This window comes from Protopterus annectens, chromosome 6.part0 (genome assembly GCF_019279795.1).
Source record: "Protopterus annectens isolate FY-2018-M chromosome 6.part0, PAN1.0, whole genome shotgun sequence".
In the NCBI taxonomy this organism is placed as follows: Eukaryota; Metazoa; Chordata; order Ceratodontiformes; family Protopteridae; genus Protopterus; species Protopterus annectens.
Window position 1 is genome coordinate 325734680 of NC_056737.1, and position 27914 is coordinate 325762593.

A 27914-nucleotide genomic window follows, 5' to 3' on the forward strand; every position below is an offset into this window, starting at 1 on the left:
CTGAATCCCTCTGATTGAGTGGGCCATCACGGATTTCCATGTGAACAGGAGGAGGTTGAGAAAAGGGAATGATATAGCCTCTGGATAGGATCCATTGCACCCAGGAATCATTTAAGTTTAGCCAGGCATTTAGGTGCAGAATAAGTGTTCCCTGACTGCCTCCAGAGGAAGACAACCAGGCTTCCCTTCAGGAATGCTGAAGGAGCTTGCCTAGGAAGGAATCCCTGAAGCCCTGGTTTTGCAGACCACCTCTGCCATGAGGATGGCATCTTACATTTTGGTCCCTCCCCCTCCCCTGGGGGAATTCCCTCCACAAGTGTCTTGGAAAAGCCCTTGGGATTTCCTGAATCACATTTTTCCACTACTCCTCTGTTTCCTAGAAAATGACATTTGGGGGGTGGAAAAACATGCCCACAGCAGAAAGGGTCTTACCATCCTTCTCACACCTGGATAAAGTCTCTTTCACTTTTGGGCCAAACAAGGATGTTCTGTCAAAGGGAGCATTGATGAAAGAAGACTTAAATAGTTCTGCAAAATCACCCAGGCACATCCAGGCATGTCTTCTTATGGCTACCCCTGTACCCACTGCTCTAGATATCCCTTAGGCTGTGTAGGCGAATTGGACACAGACTCCAGAGTAGACAACTGGGAAGCCACTTTCCTTTGGACTCCCTCAGCTACAGCTCCCACCAGGGTGTCTGCCAACTCCTTAATTAGATCCCATTGGAGTCTGGTGAAATGTGCCAAAAAATTCAAGGACCTTATGGCGAAGGTCGATGAAGTGTAGACCCACTTCCCAAATCTGTCCATAGCCTGAGACTCTCTGTTGGGCAGATGGACAGAGGAACTCTCAGCAGCAAGTTCCTTTTTAGTGGTGGCCACTATGACCATAGCATCTACAGGTAACCCCTTGTCCCAAAACTGTTTATCTTGGGGGGGGGTAGTATCTTATGAGGTCTTTTGGGGATGGGCTCGATGGTGTCTGGAGCCTTCCAGGCCCGCTGTGAAATCAACTGAATGAATTCATCAGCAGGCGGAGTCACCCAAGAGGTAGATGGGTGGGTGCCGAAAGCCTACAGGTAAGCAAATTCCTCAGAGGAAGGGTTTGGAGACTTCTAGCTACCCCTCTGTTTTAAAATTTCCAAGATGTATCAAAGTTTAACTATACTTTGCCACATAATTTGTCAAGCTATGCAAGGCAAATACCAAGATCCAACCTGTCTTACAAACCATACTTTTTAACATTTACTACATCCAATGTTCCTACCATATTACCCAATAATAATTTAACTGTATTAGATTCTGAAATCAGGCAAATCTCATGTTACTTTCTGTAGTGAACACTTTTTAAGAACCATATTTTATAAATTACACGTCTACAGACATATCTACAAGTATATCATTTTTGATCATCTTTATCCTTGCTAAATTCTGCTTAAAAGATTTCTTTTTATTTAGTATATGGTAATATCATGGTTTCATTTGGCGGTTTATTCCCACTGGTGGTATGTTCTGTAAGCCATACTTATGCAAAACTTATTTTCCTTCACATACATCTTCCCGCTTTTCCTGGATAAGTCTCAATTGTTTGCGCATATTATCTGTATTTCTCTCATTTATTTATTTTATCTGAAGAACAACTTGCTCCTTCAAATTGATACTCAGTGTACTGTCATCTTTTTCACATCTAAAATTGAAGTCTCAAAAATGTTGACTGTTCATTTTCTCAATTCTCCTTTTATAAGAAACAAGGGCAACACCACCACCTTCAAACAAATACTGAAAAATCATCTGAACTCTTCCTGGCTATGTACCGGCTCTATAACCTAACCTCTTCCTTCTCCTTATATTATAACTAAATTTCTATGCTTTTTACTACTAGTGACTGATGATACTTTCTCCATATTTCTTATTTTTTTTTCTTTCATCACTTGTTGATACTGATTAATTTATCTCCACTTTTACCACTCTGAATTCATCTGGCAACCAACTAAATTCCTGCTTTTATGCATATATTCTGTATATATTACTGTAATCAAGCCAACTAAATTCCTGACTTTTGAATATTTTCTGTATATATTACTGTAACCACAGTGTGTAGCACTGTTTCTACTTCTGTACCAATTAATATTTAATTTTTTTTCTGCATCTATGTTCTTGTTGGAGCTTTTCTCCCGGGGCCTCCACCGAAAATTGACTCTTTTAGGCCCAGTGGACTTTCCCAGTAAACAAATGCAATAAATAAAATAAATAAATAACTACATATTCTTCCTGTATTCATTTCCTCACTGTCCAAAAATATAACATTTCTACCATCTACCATTACTTCATTATCCCTATTCCCTTTTCTTAATCACATCTCTTTCCTATTTTGTTGATTTATTGTACCCCTTCCCCACCACTCTAAATCTTTTTTGAATCTTTAATATTTCCTTCCATGTTTTTTGGAGTAGGTGAAAGCTAGTTGTAAGGACCCCACCCACATATGTAAATGAGTTGAAGGTGTTTCCTGGCTTGATTAATTGCTAAGAGAAGTTAGTACCAAACCATAGCATAGTGTTAACACAACTGTATAGATTTCTGAAAGAAAATGTGCCACTGCAGAGGAAATTACTTCAGCAAAATTTGAGATAATATAGATGATGACGTGTAGTGCTCTATGAAAAAAATTACCAGCATTACTTGCTTGTGGTGCCTCAGGTCACAGCATTGGTACAATGATTCAATATGTCACACCTTCAGATGAAGAATGGTCAATTGTTTATGCATTACGAACTGTTTCTTCTGCTGAAAGTAGTCTCATTGACAAAGAACTTGTTTCAATTTCCAGGGTAAAGAAATTCCACCAATACGTCTGGAGTACAAAATTCAAGACCGCTACTCCATAAACCATTACTAACATAGATCAGTGAGCATAAGAGTCTCCCTACAATAAATGCAGCAAGAGATAGGCTATAATATCAGTCTATGAGTATTAGACTGCAAAGTTTTCAAGAGTCACAGACTCGCTGATGGTTTCTTAACAGTTTTGTTATCTGAACTTTCAGATAAAGCTACAGAAGGAAATCAGAGAATATTTGAATGATCTGATTTCTGCTTAAACTGTGAGCTTTGGCCAGCTAAGACCTGCATGCAATCAACTGAACGCATAAGTGAAGTTAAGTAAATTTTTATCTGCACTTTTTTCAAATAATACACGATTTAAATAAAGTTGTTTGTGTTGCAATGAGCAATATCTAGTTGGAAGTTGTGACTCTGTTTTTTCAGTTAAGGCTTGTTAAAAAACCTGCATAGCCAGTGATAAGTGGGGGTAGTTTACGTCATTGTTATTCAGTTTCTGTCTTATATAAGTGGTACAGTGAATTATTTTCTGTTTAAACTGTGAGCTTTGGCCAGCTAAGACCTGCATGCAATCAACTGAACGCATAAGTGAAGTTAAGTAAATTTTTATCTGCACTTTTTTCAAATAATACATGATTTAAATTAAGTTGTTTGTGTTGCATTGAGCAATATCTAGCTGGAAGTTGTGACTCTGTTTTTTCAGTAGGTCTCCACCCACCATCCCTGTTTTTGTTTTGGTGTTAATCTTGGTGGCTTTGAAACTGCCCGCCCCTCTTGTAAATTTGCACTTGGATACTCCTCCTGGGCCCATCTCATTTGTTCACTCAAAAAAAAAAAAAAAAAAAATTATCTGCTTTTGTGTTTCTTCCTACTTTATTTTGCTTTTGCATCATCTTAAAAGTACTCAATTGTATTTATTACTGCTTGGTGTAACTCATTCTAAGCCTTTTAGTTTAAGCACTTGGGCTTCAGACCAGTTGTTTTACATTAAGAAGGTTTGTGGTCTGCACTGTAGTGGCAGAACAGGTAGCTTACATCCTTCTAAGTTGGGAACTGCTGATTGAGGGCTCAGTGTCTGTTATTCTAAAAATGTATTAATTCTGGTTTAAACACTTGGACTTCAGGCCAGTTATTTTACATTAAGAGGGTCTGTGGTCTGCACTCTTGTGGGAGGAGAGGCTGGACTCTGCCCTTCTGAGCTGGGAATTTCTGGTTAAAGGCTTATAGTGCCTGCATATTTGAACTGCTTCTTACTGAAATTGGTACACCTTGTTTGCTGTAGCATAGACTAGATCCAGGCCTGCTGAATCTAGCTTTGTTTGTATAACTTGAGCACTAATCCAGGCATTCTTTAAAGTATTCAATTGTATTTATTACTGCTTGGTAGTAACTTGATTAAAGTGTAGCTATCATTCTAAGTCTTTTGGATTAAGCACTTGGGCTTCAGACCAGTTGTTTTACATTAGGAAGGTTTGTGGCCTGCACTGTGGTGGCAGGACAGGTAGCTTACATCCTTCTAAGTTGGGAACTGCTGATTGAAGGCTCAGTGTCTGTTATTCTAAAAGTGTATTAGTTCTGGTTTAAGCACTTGGGCTTCAGGCCAGTTATTTTACATTAAGAAGGTTCGCGGTCTGCACTCTTGTGGGAGGAGAGGCTGGACTCTGCCCTTCTGAGCTGGGAATTTCTGGTTAAAGGCTTATAGTGCCTGCATATTTGAACTGTTTCTTACTGAAATTGGTACACCTTGTTTGCTGTAGCATAGACTAGATCCAGGCCTGCTGAATCTAGCTTTGTTTGTATGCTTGTTGTTGTTTGCTTGTTATTCCCTGAAACGCTAATTCCACCTAAAACGCAGCTATTCAGTGCTTCTGTGGATCCCTAGTGATATCTGCATTGCTTACTGTACTTATTTCCTTGTTACTGTTTGTCGTTTTTGCATTTAAGTTACCTGTAACACATTGTTTTTAAGTTACCTGGCACTTGCTCACTAAAGCAATTATATAAGTCAGCAGACTCAGCACTAAAAAATTAAAAGCACTACACCCTCACAAATTCCCCTTGAGTACCTTGTTCCCCATTGGCCCTTTTTTCAATTATAAAGGAATTCCCAACACTATTCTAGCAAGTCCAAAGGTCAGTTGTCAATCTCCTCTCCGGTCCAGCTGGTGAATCTGGGAATCTTGAGGCAATGTTACAACTGCCTCATGTACACAGACAACCCTCTCCTCCTCCCAACAAATTCCAACACATGTGAGAGATGCAACCATATAGCCAAACTGGAGGCTAAGCTCTCTCAACTCAGTACTGGCGTAACCAGTCAGGAGGAGAAGGAAACCACACTCACTACAATTCCAGTCTCACAGACCTACCATGACAGCAAACCAAACACATAAACACACAAAAACATACTCGGAGGCTCTAAATAAAAATCTGCCTAAGCAGCAGAGACCTCCAAAGCAGACACCCAAGCAACCGCTACCCCAAAACAAAACACGTGCAACACATAGCTCACAAAGCCAGTGTGCCGAACAGTCACAGCCCTTAAGGCTAAACAACACACCTGATACACTTGTAATAGGTGACTCTATCGTCAGGCACACTGACGTTCCGCTCACCAGGCTGAACAAGGAGAAGGTCATGGTGAGCTGCCTGTCGGGCACTAGGATCTGCCACATAACACAAGCAATCAGGTCACTCCAAGGCAAGTACAAATATGACTCAGTCATTGTCCATGCTGGTGTGAATGACCTGAGATGTACCTCCCTGGACTACATGAAAAGAGACATAGAGGAGCTCTCTGAGCATGTAGCCCAGGCCGGTATGACCCTGACCTTGAGTAGCATCTTACCCTCACCAAGAATGATGCCACAATATGAAGACAAGATGAACAATTTCAACAATTGGCTTAAGTACTGGTGTCATTCAAAGGGGATCCAATGCCTGTCAGCCTGGGATGACATGTTCGACAAGCCACGATGCTTCGCTAGGGATGGCTTGCACCTGTCACCCCTGGGCTTTCGGATATTGGCAAAGGCTCTTGCTACCCCCATAGTGCCTTTTTTAGGCAAGGCTCAAAAGACAAACCCACCTCCATAGGTATCACAAGGGATAAGAAACTAAGAGCAATGCTACTCAATGCCAGAAGTCTAAACCTCAAGATGCACACACTTGAAACTCTCCTTAGCATGCAGAACATCGATATCTGTGCTGTAACAGAAACCTGGTTCAAGGCTCCTGAGAGCACCCCAGCACTACCAGGTTATACCTCATCCCATGCTTTTCGGTCCCAAAACTTGGACCAAACCACAAAAGGAGGGGGAGTATCAATATTTGTCAAAGATACCCATACCTCCAGGTTGGTGGCACAGCACGAAGCATCAGAGACTATCCATGTGCAACTAACAGTGGGTAAAACTGCCTTCCAGTTTATAGCCTGCTACAGACCACCCTCCCAAACCCAGGAACCACACTCGGCCTTCCTGAGAACACTGGAAAATATGAAGGTCTCTCCAAACACCATTATATTGGGCGACTTCAACTACCCAAACATAGACTGGGAGCATTACTCTAGCTCCAACACCCTAGCCCAAAGGTTCCTAGAATTTATAAACTCAAATGCTATGGAACAACTTGTTACCACTCCCACAAGAGGGGAAAACATACTGGACCTGATCATCACCAACATGGGGACTCTATGCTCCAGACCAGAAGTGTATCCCTCACTGGTAAGATCAGACCATAAACTAATCTCACTGGATATTCACAAACCCACCCCACCCTCTGCCCAGAAATCCACAGTGAAAAACTTCTCCAAAGCAAATTTCACACTCCTCAAAACCGAGGTGGAATCCTTCAAAGCCCCCGGGCCTGTGGAAAATATGGCCCAGACCGCAGAATCCTTTATAAACGCATTCTAAGAACACCTTCAGGAATGCATGGATCCTGCAATCCCAAATAAAACCAAGACCCAATCCTTCAAAGGCAGACGTCCTGTCTGGTGGACCCCAGCCATAAACAAACTATACAATAGAAGGAGGAAGCTACTACGTGATAGAGCAAAATCCCAAAAAGGGAAGGCATCTCTGATCAGTATTAGCAAAAAACTACGGGCACTCATAAAATCATCTAAGGCCAGCCTAGAGAGAAAATTTTTACAGGACACTAAGGATAATCACAAGGCTTTCTTTAGTTATGTTAGGAACCTGGGTGGGAATTCCCAGATATGCTCAGAATTAGTCCAAAATGACAAAAAATACACCGAACCCACAGACATTGTCAACATCCTAGCTGACAGGTTCAGCACAAACTTCTCCCTCCCCTCCCAACCAAAAGGGCAAATATCTATCCCAGCAGAGTGCTGCCCCCCTGACATCTCAGATGCTCAGGTAAGAGCCGCCCTCTCCAAAGCAAAAAACACAGCATCAATGGGACCAGACGGTGTCCCGGGCTGCCTCCTACATGAACTCCAAGAAGAGCTAAACCCAAACATAAAACTACTGTTCAGTCTCAGCCATACTACAGGATATGTACCCAAAGAGTGGTGTACAGTAACAGTGGTCCCTCTCCACAAAGGTGGTGCCTCAACGGATCCTGGAAACTATCGCCCCATAAGCCTGACTAGCTTGGTCTGCAAAGCTATGGAAAGGATCATCATGGACCTCATAAATAAAGATATTGGGGACCTACAGACACTGGATCCTACCCAGTTCAGCTTTGTTAAGGGCAGATCCTGCCTCTTAAACCTGGTCAATTTCTTTGAAACAGTCACCAAGGCCATTGACGAGGGGAAGGTGGTCCACACAGCCTACCTGGACCTCGCAAAAGCCTTCGATACAATACCCCACTCGGGCATTATAGATAAGCTCACCAGCTTAAATATAAACCCCTATGTCACTAGATGGGTTGCAAACTGGCTCAAGGACAGAACCCACATGGTTAGAATTGCTGGAGCCATGTCAGACTCCAAACCAGTTACAAGTGGCATCCCACAAGGCTCAGTCCTGGGACCTCTCTTGTTTGGTATATATTTCTCAGAGGTACAGGCCAACACGGAAGGACTGTGGCTGACCAAGTTCGCAGATGACTGTAAACTAGGTGCCATAATCGACTCTCCAACCGACACAAGCATCCTCCAAAAGGGCCTCATAGAAACAGACAACTGGTGCCAGAGCCATGGCCTCAAGCTAAACGTCAAAAAGTGTATAGTCATCCCCTTTGGCAAAAACAAAGTGCCCACAAATTACCACATAGGTGGTAATCCATTAAGAACGGAAGAAGTAATTAGGGACCTGGGGACCCAAGTTGATAGCAATCTCTCATTTGACAACCACGTGGCCAAAGTGGTTAGAAAAACATTTTATATAGCCCACCTAATCATGAAGGGATTCACATCTAGATCAGGGGAGGTCATCGTGCCTCTTTACTCATCCCTCATCAGGCCCATAATTGAGTACAATGCCCCTTTTGGGATGTACCTTACCAGACACCTGCAGCAACTGGAAAGACCCCAAAAGTACCTCACCAAGAGGATCAAAGGGTTCAAACAGATGCCATATGCTGCCCGGTTAAAGAAACTCCAGTTCTACTCAGTGGCATACCGCCTGCTCAGAGGCAATCTGTGCCTGACGTATAAAGCCATGTCCAACCCGGAATTAATGGACATGCTGCATCTCAGAAAATCCAAATCCCATCGAGCAACGCGCTCGAGAGACTTGAACCTCAGCACTGAAATAAATAGGACATGCTGGAGGGACAGATTCATAACCCAGAGGCTCCCTTCACTCTGGAATAAAATCCCAGTCCAGGTTAGGCAGAGTCTCTCATTGACTCTCTACAAGAGGAATCTTGATGAGTGGAGATTGTAGGTTTACCTCGGGTATCACTTCTGTGTCACTATTAGACAGAGGCACAGTATACTAACCTCGAAAAAGGGCATAGCAAAATTAATTTAAAATGGGTGGCGAAAGCCAAACACACTCTGGCTAGGCTTATAAATGTCCTAGGGCAGATAGCCTAGTATGAACCTATGAACCTATAAGAGCACATTCTAGACATTCTGTAAAACTAAAATTTCATAACATGAGTAAACAGGACCAAGAGTTGTCATGAGTGTTAAGTTTTATAATGGACGACTGACCAACATCAACTAATGTTGATGAGACTTTGAAAATGTTTGATACGGAAACAATTCAAATGTTCAGTAAAAAGTATTATGTCTCAGCAGGTACCTGAGTACTTGTTCTACAGAAGCTGGGAGACTTGTACTGGAGAAAATCCTTACAAGTCAATCCAGCAAGATTGGAATAAAAACAATAGCTAAAAGATTAGTCTGGTAGGAAAAGCTAGATGAAGAGATAAAAAATAAACATTTAAGTATGTATGCCATTTCAGATGAATCATAAGATGCATCAATATGCAAAAAAGACCATAGTGAAGAACTTCTCTAAAGCAAACTTCACACTACTCAAGACTGGTGTGGTATCCTTCAAGGCCCCTGAGCCAGAGGAAACCACAACCCAAGCTGCGGAAGCCCTTACAAATGTCTTCTATGAACACCTCCAGGACTGCATGGATCAGGCAATCCCAAATAAAACCAAGACTCTTTCCACAAAGGGCAAACATCCAGTCTGGTGGACCCCAGCCATTAACAAACTTTACAATAAGAGGAGAAAGCTATTACATGATAGAACAAAATCCATAAAAGGGAAGTCACCTCTGATCATTATTAGTAAAAAAATACGAGCACTCATAAAATCAACTAAGGCCAATTTTGAGAGAAAAATTGCCATGGATTCAAAGGACAATCATAAGGCCTTTTTCAGCTATGTTAGGAACCTGGGTGGAAACTCCCAGATATGCTCAGAATTAGTCCAAAATGATACAAAAATCACTGAACCCACAGACATTGCCAACATACTGGCAGACAGGTTCAGTGCAAACTTCACCCCTCTCCCCTAAAGGAGAGATAACTATCCCAGCCGAGTGTAGCCTCCCGGACATCTCAAATGCACAGGTGAAAGCTGCTCTCTCTAAAGCTAAAAACACAGCATCAATGGGACCGGATGGTGTCCCCGGCTGTGTGCTACACGAGCTAAATGAGGAATTAAACCCGCACATAAGGCAGCTGTTTAATCTCAGCCTTACCACAGGATACGTGCCCAAGGAGTGGCGTACGGCAAATGTGGTCCCACTCCACAAAGGCGGCGCCTCTACGGACCCTGGTAATTACCGCCCCATAAGCTTAACAAGTCTAGTCTGCAAAGCTATGGAGAGGATCATAATGGAGCTCATAAACAAAGATATAGGGACTTGCAGACATTGGACCCGACCCAGTTTGGCTTTGTCAAGGGAAGATCATGCCTTTTGAACTTGGTCGACTTCTTGAAACAGTCACCAAGGCCATTGATGAGGGAAAGGCAGTCCATACAGCCTACCTTGACCTTGCAAAGGCTTTCGACACAATACCCCACTCGGGTATTGTAGAAAAACTTACCAGCTTAAATGTAAACCCATATGTCACAAGATGGGTTGCAAACTGGCTTAAGGACAGAACCCACAGGGTTAGAGTTGCTGGCGCTGTGTCAGACTCCAAGCCGGTCACAAGTGGTGTCCCACAGGGCTCGGTCCTTGGCCCCCTATTGTTTGGTATCTACTTCTCAGAAGTACAGGCCAACATGGGAGGACTTTGGCTGACAAAGTTTGCAGACGACTGCAAACTGGGCGCCATAGTGGAAAGTGCATCGGACACGGATATCCTTCAGAAGGGACTCACGGAAACAGATAGCTGGTGCCAGAGCCATGGCCTGAAGTGAAACGCCAAAAAATGTATGGTCATACCCTTCGGGAAAAACAAGGTAACCCCAAGCTACCATATAGGTGGCAATCCACTAAGCACAGAAGAGGTTATCAGGGACCTGGGGACCCAGGTTGACAGTGGCCTTTCTTTTGACACTCACATTGCTAAAGTGGTTAGAAAGACCTTCTACATTGCCCACCTGATCATGAAGGGATTCACATCCAGATCTAGTGAGGTCATTGTTCCCCTGTACTCTTCACTTATCAGACCAATGATCGAGTACAATGCCCCATTCGGGATGTATCTCACCCGACATCTGCAGCAATTGGAGAGACCCCAAAAGTTCCTCACCAAAAGGATAAAGGGACTCCAAAATCTGTCATATGCTGCCAGATTGAAGAAACTCCAGCTCTATTCAGTTGCATACCGTCTGCTCAGAGGTGACATGTGCCTGACATACAAGGCCATGTCCAACCCGGAATTAATGGACATGCTCCACCTCAAAAATCCAAATCCACCAAAACCACTAGAGCAAGCGACTTAAACCTTAGCACGGATATAAATAGGATGTGCTGGAGGGATAGATTTATCACTCAGAGACTCCCTATGCTGTGGAATAAAATCCCAGTCCATGTGAGGCAGAGCACCTCGCTGACTCTGTTCAAGAGAAATCTAGACCTGTGGATGGGAGATCGTAGGTTTACCCCGGGAATCATATCTGTGTCACTGCTGGACAGAGGCACAACAAACTAATGGGCACAGTATTTTTTCATATAAGGGGTGGCGTAAGCCACAAAAATTTGGGCTAGGCTTATAAATGCCTTAGGGCAGATAGCCTAGTATAAACCTATGAACCTATGAACCTAATATGCCCAGGAGAATGTCCTGGTGGATGCTGGAAAAGATAACACATTGATTCCACAAGATCAGTGATGAATCATTTATTCCTGACAGTGGTGGATGTGTATTCAAAATGGCTGGATGTTATTTTGTATGGCCAAAATCATATCCCAGGCCATTATTATTATTCATATGAGCCTTTTTCTGTGTATGATTTGCTTGAACATATTGTTAGTAGTTCAGTTTATGTCGCAAGAATTTTGTGGTTTTGTTAATAAAAATGGAATAAATTATTTTATTAATATACTTGGGCAATCAGCCATGAATGGTTCAGCTGAAAGAGCTGTACAAACCTTTAAAACAGGTATTAAACAATTATCAAAAACTATGTTGGAAAATTAAAATACAATGTTGCTTTTTCTGTACCAATACAGGACAATTCAGAGTTATAATATAGGGCAGACATCCACAAAACAGTTATTGATAGACATATTAAAACTAGATTTGACTTAAGGAAATTGGGCCTGATTGGGATTGTTTGAAAGAAGCAATACTTGCAACAATTCCAGCAAGAGAATCATGCAAGGACATGTCTTTTAATGAAAAATATTCAGTACATCTTTAGGACAGATATCACTAGAGGAGGTCCAAATGGATTCCAGTGATTATCATTAACAAAACAGGTCAACTTTCAAGGAACTAATTCAAGGATTCCTTACAGGTCACGTTCTTATCAGTGGATACCTAGATCAGCAATGACAATGGTCACTGAAAAAACTGGTTAAATGAATCTTGATATCAAGAGTTTGGGATAGTGACTGTTAATATACCATATTTGAAGAATGAGTTAGTTTCCAGCCTTGACGTCTTCACAGACTCTGCACAACAGACTGGTGTGCAGAACTGTAAGTGTGATGTGGCAATGAATTAAGAATCAGTGTCACAGGATTACCTCAACATCTAACCAGATGCCTAGTGAAGTTTATGGCACATACCTTTCAACCTGTTAGACCAAGAAATCTGGACAAAGGCATAAATAATGGGGGGACAAAGGCTTAAAAACACAGACACTTTTTAAATATTGCTCTTACAAACTTAGAAAGTTGATAGAATAACAAGTTATGCGTTAGCATGAATTTTCTGAAGGATATGAAGTCTGAAACTCAAATGTGTGCCATTATTTTCTGACTTCAGTCCTCAATGATTTGCCAGAAAACTACAATTTTATGAGAAACTATGAGGCAAAAATCTGGACATTTTGCGAAAATGTGTACTGCTGAGAGGTATGGCCAGTGTGCCGGTATTGCATATTATTTATCAGGGAACAATGTTCATGAACATTGAACAGCAATTTTACCCCAGTAAATTATTTAATGGGTCCAATCTAAAAAAAGGGGCAAAAAGATGGGAAATGTAGTATATTACACATTAGATAATAGGCTAATTCTACACTAATACCACCATTGGAGAATGAATGTTCTCTACCAGGGTGTTAATGTACGGGTAAAGCCCAGCTTAAAAACAAGTCCGCCACTTCAAGCCAGCAGATTAAGCTACAGTGAAGCTTGGACAGAAAAAAGCAAACAGATATAATTTTAACACTTTCTAAATCAAGCATTAGTATTAGGGAAGTGCAAAATTTAATTAAAAAAAGTACATAAAGAGAAAAAGTAATGTGTGTGTGTGTGTGTGTGTGTGTGTGTGTGTCTGTGTGTGTGTGTGTGTGTGTGTGTGTGTGTGTGTGTGTGTGTGTGTGTGTGTGTGCACGCGCGCGTGTGTATGCATACATGTGTGAGAGAGATTAAGACAGAGTAAGCAAGAAGAATACAGAAATAGAGCATGCCTCTTAGCTTCTTTTGAATGCCATAGTCCATCAGTACACATTATCTAAACAGTAAAAAGTATGAAAGTCTGGCATTAATCCTCAGTGATTTACCAGCAAATCAATCTTTCCACAAGGGACAGAGCAAAATTATGCAGCATGATCTGTATCATGTTGTAGGTTTACCCGCATCTAATGTGCCGTGTGTAAACCGACATTACCCACAAGTAGTTGTGGATTATTGCTAAATTGCCCATTAGCAGCTTTCAACACTACTTATGAGTTCCCCTTCCAGAAGAAGAATTTAAGTTGTAGATGCTTACCAGAATAGAGCTCTTGCTCAAACAGGCTGTCTGTTGCATGTACGTGTTTGCCTGCTCGGGGGTTCAGCAGGTCTTGCAGTTTTGGTGGTGGGGGTTCTGAACGTTTTATTGTCACAGCCATAGCTGTTTTGTTGATACTTAGAGGTCCATCTTCTTGCACTTCACTGGGATAGAATCCTGGCACCCTGTAAAACAAATATATTGATCTTTAGACTATAAAAAAGTTTTCCATCTGCAGATGGTTTACTATTCATTATACTATCTAAGTGTCAAAATTCATATTCCATTCTACCTGATTAAAAAAAAAAAAAAACATTATCAATATGGGTTAGCACATGGACTGTACAACTGTATATAATGTCTCCACTCAGATATCTTAAACCACAAAACCTGCTAAGTACCTTATGAATATGTATAAAGACAGCAGAATACACTGCTTACAGTCATCATACTAAAATAGGCACTAAGCTAATTTAGTAGCCCAGTGGAGTGAGAACACAGTCAAGGAAGGGAATCAAGAAGATCTGCAGCAGAGAAACATATCAGCTTACTCAAAAGAGAGTGTAGTTTTTTATGCTTCTGCTGCAGTGCCTTCTATTGGTGGCTGGAAGATACTGCATGCAAGGCCTCCTAAAATCAAAACCATATCAATAGAATGACTTGGCACATTCTAGACATCGTACTGGTTTTCTGATGAGGCTTCCATAACTAGAGTATTGATGATCACAGTCATTGCATTGAGAGTTCTTTGACTTTATATTTAAAGACAGTCCAGGAACCACAATCTGTGCATCTTGCTGCATATCTGTGTTCTTCTGAATAGAAGCACTAGCAGCGGCATTGCATGACTTTTTACTCTTCCGCATTTCAAGAATGGCGTTTTGATCCTTTGAACTCTCAGAGGATGATGAAAATTGACATTTTTCTCAAAAAATGCATTTTCCTTTTCCTCAGTAACTTCTAGAGGAGTCACATTCTGAGTCTCATATGATTGTCTGTGATTCTTTATATAAATGTGATCATCAAAGCCACTTACAAAATATGGTCATGGTTCTACAGATTTGCAAACTATGGTAGCTGGCATCTGACTCCTTTGTGCATTTTGCAAACTCAAGTTCTACAACCATATTCTAAGTACTTCTGCCATAGTAACGGTTTTGTTTTCTTTTCTTTGATTATCCTTTAGTAAAGTTAGAACATTACCCTGATCTTTTGTATATATTTGTGCTTGCTCTGGACCATTTATATGCAACACCTCTCTGTCCAAAATCCTATGGATTGCTGCCGAGGTTATAGTGAAAGAGTGCATATTGCTCAGTGTTTTCCAGGGGACTAAATCCTATGAAACCCCTGATGTGGCGCCTCTCCCCTACACATCCTTGATCTCTAAAATATGATCTTCAAGATCATACCACCTTTGGAAAAGAGCAAAATAGGGAGGTGCAGCCCCCCTGCAAAAATGCTAATAAATACTATGTAGTCTTTCAATACTCCACCACAGTCATATGGTCTGCAGCATTTTGACCTGCAAGATATTGCATGTCACCAAACAGTCCACAGTAAATTCAAACAGATCCAGTCTTTTGGTGACAACAAAAATGTAGTCATAATCAATTTAAATTTCAGTCTTCTTCCCATCAGCATTTGAGCTTTAGAAAAACCTACACAATGAACTGATGAATTTTTATTTTCCTTTATCAACAGATAGTCTATATATTTTTTTGTAAGGTAATTGATTGGAATTATCATTATGGCTATTTGTTGAACCCCGCACCATTCACTTCCACTAAAGACACAAAAAAGCACTACTTTTATAGGGGGGATAAGCCCCGCCCCATCTCTGTATATACTAACTCTTGAGATTGCACAAGAATGGGGAAAAACTAAGACTTCCAAATCTCAGTTGTTACCATCTCGTTCAGATACCCTGCAAAAAAGCTGTATTGCTTGTCACCCAAAACTGTCCAATGACTTTGCAGTTGATAGATGGGTGCATCGACCAGAACTGATCAACCACCAAGGCGAGTAGTAAACTAGAGTACCTGGGGAAAAACCTGCCTATGCATGGGAAATTGTACAAATTTCACAAAGGGATCAGTGTGAGGACTGAACCCCCACAGCTTGGATCTGTGAGAAAGAAATGAAACTTATATTTCAGGAAGCCATCCACCACTGGTAATTTCTTAGCAGTGTGTTGTCAATATAGTATTGACCAAGTAGTCAGGGACTTGGGAACAAATGTAGAGAGTAATCTAGCCTTTGACCATCACGTGTCTACAGTAATGAGGAAATCTTATGTTATGCAACTTATTTTTTATTTTATTTTATTATTTTATTTTACATTTGTTGACCGGGATAATCCGACTGGATTCATGTCCATTTTCAGCGGAGGCCCGGGGAGAAAAGCACCAAGGTAAGCAGATACAATAAAACAATGAAAACATATTACAAATATGGTACAGACAAAGAATACATAAGCAAACATGAATAGACAAGTTCAACAAGTTAGTGTTACTCCCTGGTGACAGTCAGGGGTAAGTTCAACAGTAATCTGATTAATAGATTTTTCACATTCTTGATGAGAGTTAGCCAGGCTTGTTGCAGTGGCAAAGCCAGTTTAGTGCCAGATGTTGTTTGAGTCTAGTTTTAAATTGGCCTAGGGAGGACAGCAAAGTTATATCAGCTGGAAGTGAGTTCCAGGCTCATTATATACTTATAAACAAAGGTATGGCATCTAGGTCCAATATAGTCATTCTTCCACTGTATTTGGCAATCATTAGACCTATCATCAATAAAAGTGTCCCTTTGGTACGTACCTAACCAGTTCTATCCAACAACTGGAACATCCACAGATGTTCCTCACTAAAAGAATACAGGATGTAATTAACATGTCCTATACAAACTACCTCAAAGCCCTATCCCTGTATTCTGTCTCCTAAAGGCTTTTGAGGGGAAATGTATGCCTGGTATCATACCTCTCAACCATAACGAGTTCCTCGGTATTTACCGGTTTTGAGGGCAAAATAATGGGGTGCCACGAATTCCCGAGTGGCCCCTTTAATTCCTGATTTTTTAAAATGCTTTATTTATTTATTCATTTAGTTTTTTTTTTTGTATTATGACTTTAAATTTATGGCTGACAGCACCAGGCATCAACAGCCTACAAAGTGTGCGTGATGACATCAGCTACTGCCTTTTCTCACAGATTTAGTTTGAACTGTTTCAGTGGGGAATGTGTGCAGTCAGCATCCAGGAGGTAAGAAAAGAAGAAATGTGTAAACTTCCATTCAGATTCCTCCTCCGTTAGCTCTATTGTGTTTGCTGAATGACTACTCACTCCATTTTGGTCTAGCTTTGGCATTTAATCTCAAATGCCATTCTGTTTCCTTAACTTGTAAGTCCAAATTTGGGTTTTGTGCCAGGATTTAGAACTATATAATGAAACTGTTGATTAACTTGCAGCTTTTACAAGGCAGCTAAATTTAAGGTTATTTTTCTGGAGCAAAAATCAAGGTTCACACACTGAACCATTTACTTTAAAACGTAAAAGAATTTTTTCACCACCCTGTAATCCAATGGTCAATATGTTCGAAATGCTTGTGGAAAACGACTTTAGGGAAATTTTAAAAACAAGTCATTCCGGATGCCAAAACCTTTCTAATGATGAGAAATTCACCCCAAAAAAGTTATCGACAATCAAGGAGTATAGGGCGATGAAGCCAGACAAGGATGGGGGAGTAGTCATCATGAAACAAATTGACTATGTATTCTCTACTTAATGAGGATGACAATTATGAAAGAGTTTCTTTGAATGAGATAAACAGGGCATACTCAAAACTTGATATTTTGTTATTTGATGCCTTGACTCAGGATACCCTCACCCTTGATGAGTATGATTTCCTAAGAGTTGAAACACCAGGGATTCCGGTTATATTCGGAATACCTAAAATACACAAAAACATCAATCACCCCCCTTTCAGGCCAGTCGTAGCTGCACACAATTCAAAGACTGAGCCATTAGCAGCCTTTCTAGATAATTTTTCCAAGAAAGCAGTGAATTATATCACATACATCCTAAGAGATTCATGGCACTGTCTTGAATTATTAAGAACCACACGGGTAGACAAAGAAGATTTATTTGTGGCCACTGATGTTGTGAACGTCTTCACAGTGATCCCCCATGATATTGGCTTGGAATATTTTGTAGAAGGCTTAATACAAAGTGGGCATTTTAATCAAACTAGAGTCAATTTACTATCAGATTTTCTAGAAGTAGTGCTTAAGAACAACTTCTTAATATTTGAGGGGGAATATTTTCACCACAAATCTGGGGTAGCCATGGGAACAAAATGTGCTCCAGCATTTGCAAATTTGTTACTGGCTGAATGGGGAAAGAGGAAAATTTGCAGTGTCCTGGTCATTGCAACTGCAACACAAAATTTGTTGTTTACATTGCTACCTGTATCTTTTGTCCTGCATTTTATGTAGGCAAGATAGTCGGGAAGTTGCACGACAGGATTATGGAACATAATAGGGACATCAGGAATGGAAAGCTAACTAGTGCTTTATACACATATAGTCTTGGATGTGTCGATTTCAAAAAGTATTATTTTCTTTATTATTGACAGAGTGCTAATCAATAATAGAGGGGGAGACCCAGATTTGGACTTACAAGTTAAGTAAACAGAATGACAATTGAGATTAAATGCCAGCACTAGACCAGGCATAAATGATACCATTTCTGTGACCAGTATTCTGAAAAGGAAAGCTAAATGCATCTAGAATTATATATATATATATATATTTGGATGTTTTATAAGAATATGTATAAATGTTACAACATTGCAGATATTGTAATAAGTTATTTATTGCTTGTGGATAGGTGTGGGGCTTGAACCGTGGACACTTGCATGTGGAGCCGGGACTTTAGCCATTACACTATCTCGGCTTCTTTACAATGCAGTTTTTATATATGCATTCCTATTTAAAAGTGAATAATGTTAGTACCTGCATGACTCTGATGATGCCTGAATAAGAACAGGTGAAAAGTGCTTAGTCTGACGTGCTTTTAGCATTTATTTTACGTTGTGGATTTTAACAAAGGACTGCCTTGCTGTGCAACACGTTGGTTTGATGGTTACAGAATGCCCTCTGACTGCAAGGGCACAGCTGCACTTTGTAGGTCTTCTCCTTGTTGCTGTTAGGTGTCACTTACTTAATATGCAGACATTTCATTTTTATTTCCATTTGTTTACTGGGAAAGTCCAAATGAGCCCGTTTTCAGTGGAGGCAGGGGAGAAAAGCTCCACAGAGTACAGTGTTGTAATAGTACAATATTCATATAAGATACATAATGTGTAACTGTGTAATATTCATATAAGATACCCAACATGAAATTAATGTGTGATACATAATGTAGAAAAAAAGGATAAAAAATACAAAATTAGTTTAAATAGGTAGTACAACAATAAATATTTGAGACAAAAGATTGACTGTTCTAGGGCTATAGAAACTGTTGCCTGAGGAGATCAAAAAGAAGTAGGCAATGAAAGAAGACAGAGTATTAAGGAGGGAGGGAGGAGGTTGTGTGAGGAATAAGGAGGTGAGTGAGATAAGCGAGGGGAAAGAGAATCTGCCTATTTAGTGAATTATTATCTCAGCAAAGAAAAACCCTTGAGATTAGCACCCTGCAGGTATCAAGTGGGATTTTCTGCCTTGGCTTTGACAGATTTACTTCAGGGCAAGTGTTCTCTTGCTAAAGGTGAGCTGGGCAAAGTAGACTGGGATGGAACGTTGTATAGCAATTTTTTGCATTCTTTGGGGCTAGGGGAGAGCATTAAAAGGTTTTGCTGTTGCATTTTTTCCCCCAAAGAGTGTCCAAAAAAATGAGTCTAGGAAATCTTGTGGGAGACATGGATGCTGTTGACCTAGATGATAAGTATACATCCCAGAAGCTTAAGTTTTTAAAGTCCCTACCTAGTAGAAATGTTTCTGTGTGTCTCAATCCATCTGCCTGTTTTTCCTGTATGTAATAGCCTTGCCTGTTTTTCTGACCTTACATGTTTCCTGGCAAATCCCTGTATCTGTTTGTTGGCAGCTTATAACTAAAGTGCTGTTTTCTGAAGTTTTTGGTACACTAACCCTAATACACTAATGACTTGTTGCTTTCCTACAATTCTGTCTGTGGTATGGAACTCAGGTTAAGACAGTTCTAAAGAATTGCTTAATAAGACAGTAAAGTCTGAAGCTGATGTTGAAACTCTCTCTTCTTCATGTTTTGTGTGACTGGTAATGGGAAGGGGTGGGTAGATTTGATTCCAAAGGCATTCGCCACAGAGGACAGGGTTTAATATGGCCCTGCTCTTAGTTTTTCAACACTACCCTGAATGATCAGATGTGACCAGACAGATTGGTAGAAGAAACATTACTGTCCTACACACACCTATCATTGAGTACAACGCCCCCTTTGGTATGTACCTAACCAGGCATATCCAGCAATTGGAATGTCCACAGAGGTTCCTCACTAAAAGAATACAGGGTGTAAGTAAAATGTCCTGTGCAGACTGCCTCAAGGCCCAATCCCAGTGTTCTGTCTCCTACAGGCTTTTGAGGGGAGATCTATGCCTAGCATACAGGGCATTGTCATACTCCAGTCTGATGGACCTCCTGCATAGCCACAAAACAAACAGCACCAGAATTACCTGTTTTAAAGACTTAAACCTTGCCTGTGATATAAATAGGACCTGCTGGAGAGACAGGTATGTATCCCAGAGATTACCCCTCCTATGTAACAGGTTCCCCATCCATGTGAAGCAGAGTTCCTCTCTAACCCAATTCAAGTGCAACTTGGACAATTGTATGAGTAACAGGAAATTCATCCCTGGTCTGGCATGTGTCTCTAATGGACACAGACAACATGTAAATGGTTCATCTCCCAGGCCCCTGCTTATAAATGTTTCATCTCCCAAACCCTTGTTTACACTTATCAAGGGTATTAGAACTTGTCAGAGATTTGGGATGCATGGCTTGGCTTAAAGAGGCCCTTGTGGTCATTAGCCTAGCAAACATCTGTGAACCTATGAAGCTGTGATCTATCAGGAATGGAGCCCTAACTGCAATCCAGGTGACCAAAGTTCACTTAGAAGCTCTGTACTGGAGGATTCAGGTGGGAAAGGAGAAGAGTAAAGAGGCAAGGTCCACTTGCCTCTCTCAAGTGATGGGGAGAACTGCATGCACACAAAGGCACATCTGACAAGTGTGATTTCCTTGGTGGAGACTGGGAAAACCACCTCCATGCTAATGCATTGGTGGGTGGGGCTACTTCCTTGATCACAATTTCACTTGTTCATTGCACAGAGACCATTGCATGCCCTCAGTCTTGCATAGCTGAATGTGCACAGAGATACAGAACTGAAAAAAAATAGGAAAAATACTGAACTATTACTGATGGCTACCTAAACGATGGCCCCTCTTGGACAACATTTGCTCTCAGTAAAGAGGGATCACGAATATGATTTGTGTATCTGGTGATTAGCACAGTGCATTAAGGCTGTGAGCTACTAACAAGCTTCTTCCTCTGTACAGGATTTCATTCTGTCTACCTTCATTTATTTACTGTGTGACCCTTAGCAAGTGACTTAAGCAGATAGTGTTTTGGGGCAATTGGAAATTTGGCATAGGCTCTTTAATGGTCTCCTGGACTGCATGCCTAGTAATAACCTATGAACACTCTTTCATTTAACTTGGAATTATTATTTATCTGATTTACATGTTAAGCCTTGCAAAAAAGAAAGATTGGTACTTACGTATTATCGCAACCACATTTTGAACGACCAACAAATTCATAACTAGAGCGAAATGGTAAGCGAGTCACTGCTGTTTTGCCTGCCGGCAGAACTGTTTTATTAAAAGAGGTTTAAAATCCAATGTGTTAATAAGAATTGGTGGTGAATTATGTTTTCTAAGGATGAACTGAAAACCAACCAAGGAAATGAAGTTGTAATTTAAATGCATAACTGCATGCATTCGCTTTACTTTAGCACTTAGAATCCAAAGTCTAACATGAATTCAGAATTCTCTGTAGTGTTTCTCTATGGTCTAGTTTACATTAAGTACATTATTGTCACTTCGGGAAACAACCTAGCTCATTTTTTGTCCATTTGAACTGAGCATAGGCTGCTATAATCCGTTTCTGTAAGTCAGAGGTTAGCAGATCAATTGTTGTAAGGTTCTACCAAGTCAGTATTTTGTGCAACTGATTTGGTTCTGTTTTCTTTTCCTTTTCTACTGGAGCACATTTTTAGAGTTGTTAGGTTATGAATTTATGTTTGTGTAATTCGCTGTTGCCTTGACCCCTTCATTATGTTAACATTGGATTGAAGCCCAGCGGCCCCCAACTCATGTCATGTCATCGTGCACCATTGGCAAAATCCATTGGATTATGCGGCATATAAGTGCAAGTACGGGTCGCCTACTGCTTGTTACAAACAGAAAAGCAATGGCTAGGCTAGGAAATGTATGTAACCTTACAAGAGTGCAGAGTGTACTCAAACAACATGCCAGTAGAAAGTTAAATTAGCATTTTCCTTGCCGACTATTAAATGTTTTAACGACATAATACAGCCAGTAGATGTCTGCAGATAAGCACAACTGCAGAGTGAGTCATTCAGAAGGGGGTTGCAATAATACGTAAGTACCGAAAGTTCATTTCTGTGTAGAAAGTGTGTATCTATGTACTGTTATTTGTCTGGTCATAATATTTATTTTATTTAAATTCTGGTTACTGGGGTAGAAAACTGATTATAGGGTGAACAGCTGCTGGCTCAGCACGACTTACAGTCAAAATAGTAACAACGAAAAGTGATTAAGTAAGCAGATTCATAGGTGAAAACAAAAAACAAATAATGTGCATGTAACAGAGATACTATGTACATATTTAAAAGAAGCAGTTTCAAATGGTTTACAATGAGTAAATGTAATGGCAGTGGTATAATATAGAAGAATTACACCTAGGTTAAGCCTAGGGTACTGCAAACAGTGACAATGATATGGCAAAAGAAACTCAGCAAAGGAAAGAAATCATTGTGCAGAAAAAAAACACAAAAGGCAAAATCATCCAGCAGCAAAGGTATAGCATGAGACGAATTACATTATTTTGAGAGTATTTAGTGAAGTAATTGATATGTTCTGCACTCTGGAATTTATATGTTCTTATGTAAGTATTAAGCTAGCTGCCCTTGGGGGTCATTTTAAGCTTAGCCAATATCCCAAGTGTTGTTAAGGGTGCGGCTGAATTGTGCTTCATGCTATTTAAGGTGCATCCAGGGATATTGTCAGGACTTACTGCACTTACATTGCTTCAATAAGTACTGTTGAACTGAGGGCTGAACTTCATGTAGGTAGTATTGACAGTTAGATAGTAAAGTAGAGACTGCTACAATTTGGGATATGTAGGTTGGTAGTGGGGGGTCAGAAATGTACAGCCCCCCAGTAGTCTGTCTTCTAAGGTTGTAGTTATGGTTGGAAGCAATTTGTCTCATTGTGAGGGGAGATGGGGTGTCTTCGTGAAGTAGTCTGAAGAGAAGGCTTCTTTTAACAATTGTGTTTCTTTGTCTTCTCAGGCATACTTCTTAAATTCATTAAGTTCATCAGCTGATATTGTAAACTGTGGTATAATCCATGTAACTTCTAAATCCTTTTCTAGAAAGCCTTTCTGCTCCTTTAGGTAAACTTTGCTCAGAGTTACAGCTATATACATTTGTTTTCGTGCCTTGTACTGAACTCTGCAATCATACTTTTGCAGGTTTAGCAGAATTCTTTGTAATCTAGAGTTATAAAGTAATTTCTTAAAAAAAATACTTTGCAATGACTGGTGACATGATTCCACTATTACTGGTTTGTCATACATATAGACATGCCATTTTTGATAGATATGGACAATTTCCATTATTGTTTCTATAGTTATGCACATCTCTGTTTATACTCTTGAACCATATACTACTGGTCTACCTTATTGCATTAATGCTGTACCTATGGTTTTGGCTTGCATCAGCCTAAAGTACTACTTGTTGAAGAACTTCATGAAACTTTAATGTAGAAGGTTCTGTAACAGGTGTTTTAAAAATATTCTGTTTTACTCTGCTGATCAAACTTGTGCAGCATCATGCTCTAGCATTTCCTATAATGGTATTACAACATCTGATAAGTTGTGTGTAAAGTTTTATTGGTATTACAAATGTGATGATATGGGCAAGTGCCTTTATAGCCAGCTGGAGTTTTGTGAAGAATGATATGTCCTTTGAATATCAAACTGATTTATATAAGATGTTTGTGTTACAAATGTATTTGAATTGTATGCCATTTGTATATCAAACTGATTTGTGCAGATGCTTGTGCTGAAAATGTATTTGTGAGGTTTGCTTGTGTTAAAATATATCAACATTATACCATGCTGAAATGAAAAGAAATGTACATCTATAATCGCAAGTGAATTAAATGTATATATTTTAATATAGGACACTGAGACAGCAAAGGTTAACTTTAAGAAAAATAAGGGAAATGTAAATAAGCTGTTAAACCATTAAAGCAGCACCCCATGGTGCTGAATAGGGCTGGACACGCTGCATCTGGGAAAGTGCCTTTGTTCCTTAACTCATTGAAAAGAGGAGAGGCCCCAGGCACTGCCATAAACATTTGGATGTATAGTGTGTCTGTCTGTGCTAAATTCCTGTCTCAGCTTCAAAGGGGAATACTGTGAGAACCTAGAATCAGGTGACCAGATGAAGTCATTCTGCCAGCCCTCTTGGAAATTATATTTTAGATATTACAAACAAAAATCTCAAAATATTGAGTATTCTGTTTATGAAAACTAACTAGAAAGACCCTCACCTACAGCATCTTGCCTTGCGGTAGTAAGTAAATTAACTAGGGAACAGTAAATTCTTTTAGATTCAGTCAGGAATATAGTGAAGCTTAGTTCAGAGAGTGTTTTTCTTTATTTGCATGAGTCTGTCCATCAATGTTAATTTCAATATTTTCTGTGATTTGAACTCTGTGGTTTACTGTAAATATATATTCAATATTTTCATGTTCTTTTTATTGTTTATTATTAAATATATTTAAAACTTTTATTGTGGGTGGTCCTTATAGAAAGTATCTAACCTTTGAGATTACTTATATTTATTTGGTGAATCTGTCTGGGCCACTCCAGAAGGCCTAGCCATCTTGGTGAACTACTACCATTTGTATTAGTATTAATATTACACAGTATAAATTGATATCCTTTGTTAAGGCATTAGAGTAGCTGATTGGGGATTGTCTGGTGGTTGCGATAACTACCTTATAGTCTGGGCAGAAGGGGCATAGCTAGTAAACCTGTGCCAACCTTACCTAGGTGTGTGTGTGTGTGTGTGTGTGTGTGTGTGTGTGTGTGTGTGTGTGTGTGTGTGTGTGCGTGTGAGCTACTTGGGGCAGGGACACGAAGCACTGGGTTTACAGAAAGGGTGCTGCAGGACTTGGCTTGGACACTCAGCTGAGGACCTAACCCTACAACTGTACCAGTGAGGAGTCTTATCGGGGACCTAGAGGGAGACAGATATAGAGATATCCACACCCCAGGCTGAGATTGTTCCCTGTGTGCTCTTAAGGGAAATTGTACTTGATGTATCTGGAAATACTGAGTGTATCCATTTCTATTCCAAGTGCTAGCCCCTGACAGTGTCAGTGGTGAGGATTTAGGCTCCTTGATTACTGGCCCAGTGGGGGACACATATTGGTGGCCATTACATATTGATAGCAGTGGTGGGCATCACATATTGGTTGGCAGTGGTGGGACCATCACATGCTTACACAATGGTGAGCAGCAGTGTGGATATTACATTTCTGTAGCCTGTAAGCAGTGTCAGCAAAGAAGGTGTACTCTCAGCAGCTACATGGTAGACATTCACAGTTTCATATCACAATAGTTTTATTTATTTGCTTTTTGTTAGCTAAGTTAGTCAGGGAGAAGCAGGCAAGGATGTCAGCAGAGGATTATGGCAAGCTGATGAGGAACCAGTTGGCTGAGATGTACCAAGCCAAAGGACTGGCACATGCCAACCTGACTTAAGGGGAAATGACTGCAGCCTTAATCACAGCTGCATCACAGACCAGCAACAAGGAAAACAACCAAACTGGCACTGGGGATGTACAGCTCTCAGAAACAGGACAGACCAACTTTTCATCAGAGGACTTAAAAATCCATTTGGAGTTAAAGAGACTTAAACTGGATTCCAAATGTTTGGAATCAGAACCAGCAGACAGACTGGTATTTGGATGTCAAAATAGAATCAGCAGAGACTGTGGCATTTGGAAGCTGAAGAAAACGAGAGGCAGAGACAACATAAAAGGAAATGCGGACTCTTTGCCAAGGTCATGGAGGTAATGGGGAAGGGAGTAACCATACCCCAAAAGCAATAAAGGTCTGTAAACTTCTTCCTGAGTACCAAGAAGGTGATAATTTTGATAGTTTTATTCATATATTTGAAAGAGTATGCAAACAGTATAATGTTGACCAAGGGCTCTGGGTACAGTTCCTCACCCCCCCTTACTCCACGGTAAACCTGTAACTGTTATTTCTAAATTGTCTGATGCTGATTGTTTAGATTATCATCAAGTTAAGCACTGTTTATTACAATGTTTAAATTAACACCTGAAGCTTACAGAAGAAAGTTTCATGAGCATAGATGGAAGGCAGATGAAAATGTATGAGATTCTATTGCTGATCTAAGCACTTATTTGAATAGGTGGATGAGTGGGTGTCAGGTCACCACTTTTCGGTTGGAACAAACCCTTATCACTTTGCATGAGGACATGATAATCTGGTTGGCAGTCAAGAGTATGCAACTCTGCAGATGAGTTGGTGAAAAAAGGAGACCTATACCTAGCAAACAGGGCATCACTGCACAGGACAGGGATACTCAGTGCTGCACGTAAGGAAACCCATGGTGGGAAGCCTAAACCACCCCAGTAGATTCCACCAGTAACAAGGGAAGCCACTAATTAGGTACACGACCAGGATCAAGGGTTAAATGTTTTAAATGTAACCAGTGGGGCTATGCATGATATAAATGTCCCAGAGGCAAGGTGAGTAACAAATGGTGGGGGAGTCAGCAAGTGGGAATAACAGAATCCCAGTGGTAAGTTGTCTGGAGACAATAGAGGTACCAAACTCCCAGCAGAGGTTATATCTGATCTTAGTGGACAGAAAACAGGCCACTGCCAAGAGAGACACAACCTCTGATATAACCACTGTGAAGCCTGCAGTGGTTAAAGAGGAGCAGTACTTGCTTGGGCAGTCCACTCTAGTCAGAGTTTTAGGATGGATCCCATTCCAAATGAATTTGGCCTGGGTTCACCTTGACTGGGAGGGTGGAAAAGGAAGCAAGCAAGTAGGTGTGTTTGAGGATATCCCTGCAGATGTCTTGATAGGGAATTATTTTGATAATGCATTCCCTTGGGTTTATGCAGTGACACACAGTCAGGCTTGGAGACAGGCCTGTCGGTCTGGTAGCCTGGGGGAGACCCAGACAGACTGCACACCTGAAGTCAGGACTGGTGATGTGGCTACTCCAGGGAGGGAGCTATCCTGTAGCAGTGAGATTAAAGGTAAGCCACAGCTGCTGGAGGTTACTGATATTCCCTTGGACAGAGTGACTGTAGGGCAAAGGTGAGTAGTAGTACCCAGGCTGACAGTGAGGTACCACTGTCAGAGGATGCCAGACTTCCTGTGGAAGGGTAGCTGGGGAGAATTACAAAGAGAGAGCTGAGACAGGCTCAGCTCTCAGACTCTACATTACAAGGCTTGAGCGAGATAGCTAGGGAGGCACCTGATTCTCAAGGAAAAGGGGATTCTGTATACTGGAACAAAGGGTTACTATATAGACAGTAGACCCCTGAGGAAGGGCTAGAAGGTGAGGTAATACAGCAATTGGTAGTGTCCAGTGCCTACTGTCTGGCACTTCTACCCATAGCTCATGACATTCTATTTGCAAGTCATATGGGCATAAAGCATACCAAGAGATGTGTTATGCAGAACTTTTATTGGCCTGTGATTGCCAGGGATGTAACAGGGTACTGCAGGACCTGTGAGCAGTGCCAAAAAGTAGGCAAGGCAGGGGACAAGGTAAAAGCTCCTTTGAAGCCTTTGCCTATGATTGAGGACCCATTTCAGAGGGTAACTATGAATATTGTGGCACCTTTGAGTACCCCATGTTCCACAGGGAAGACATATATCCTAGTGGTAGTAGATTATGCT

The 27914-nt window shown here is 40.7% G+C and overlaps 1 protein-coding gene across 1 annotated transcript in view; it reads right to left on the bottom strand.

The window, feature by feature from the left end:
• Nucleotides 1-27914, bottom strand: part of HEATR4 (HEAT repeat containing 4) — a 390162-nt gene that overhangs the window by 301979 nt on the left and 60269 nt on the right. The window contains exon 3 of the mRNA XM_044074085.1: nt 13622-13806. Within this exon, the coding sequence (XP_043930020.1) occupies nt 13622-13806 (185 nt within the window). The remainder of the gene's footprint in view (nt 1-13621; nt 13807-27914) is intronic.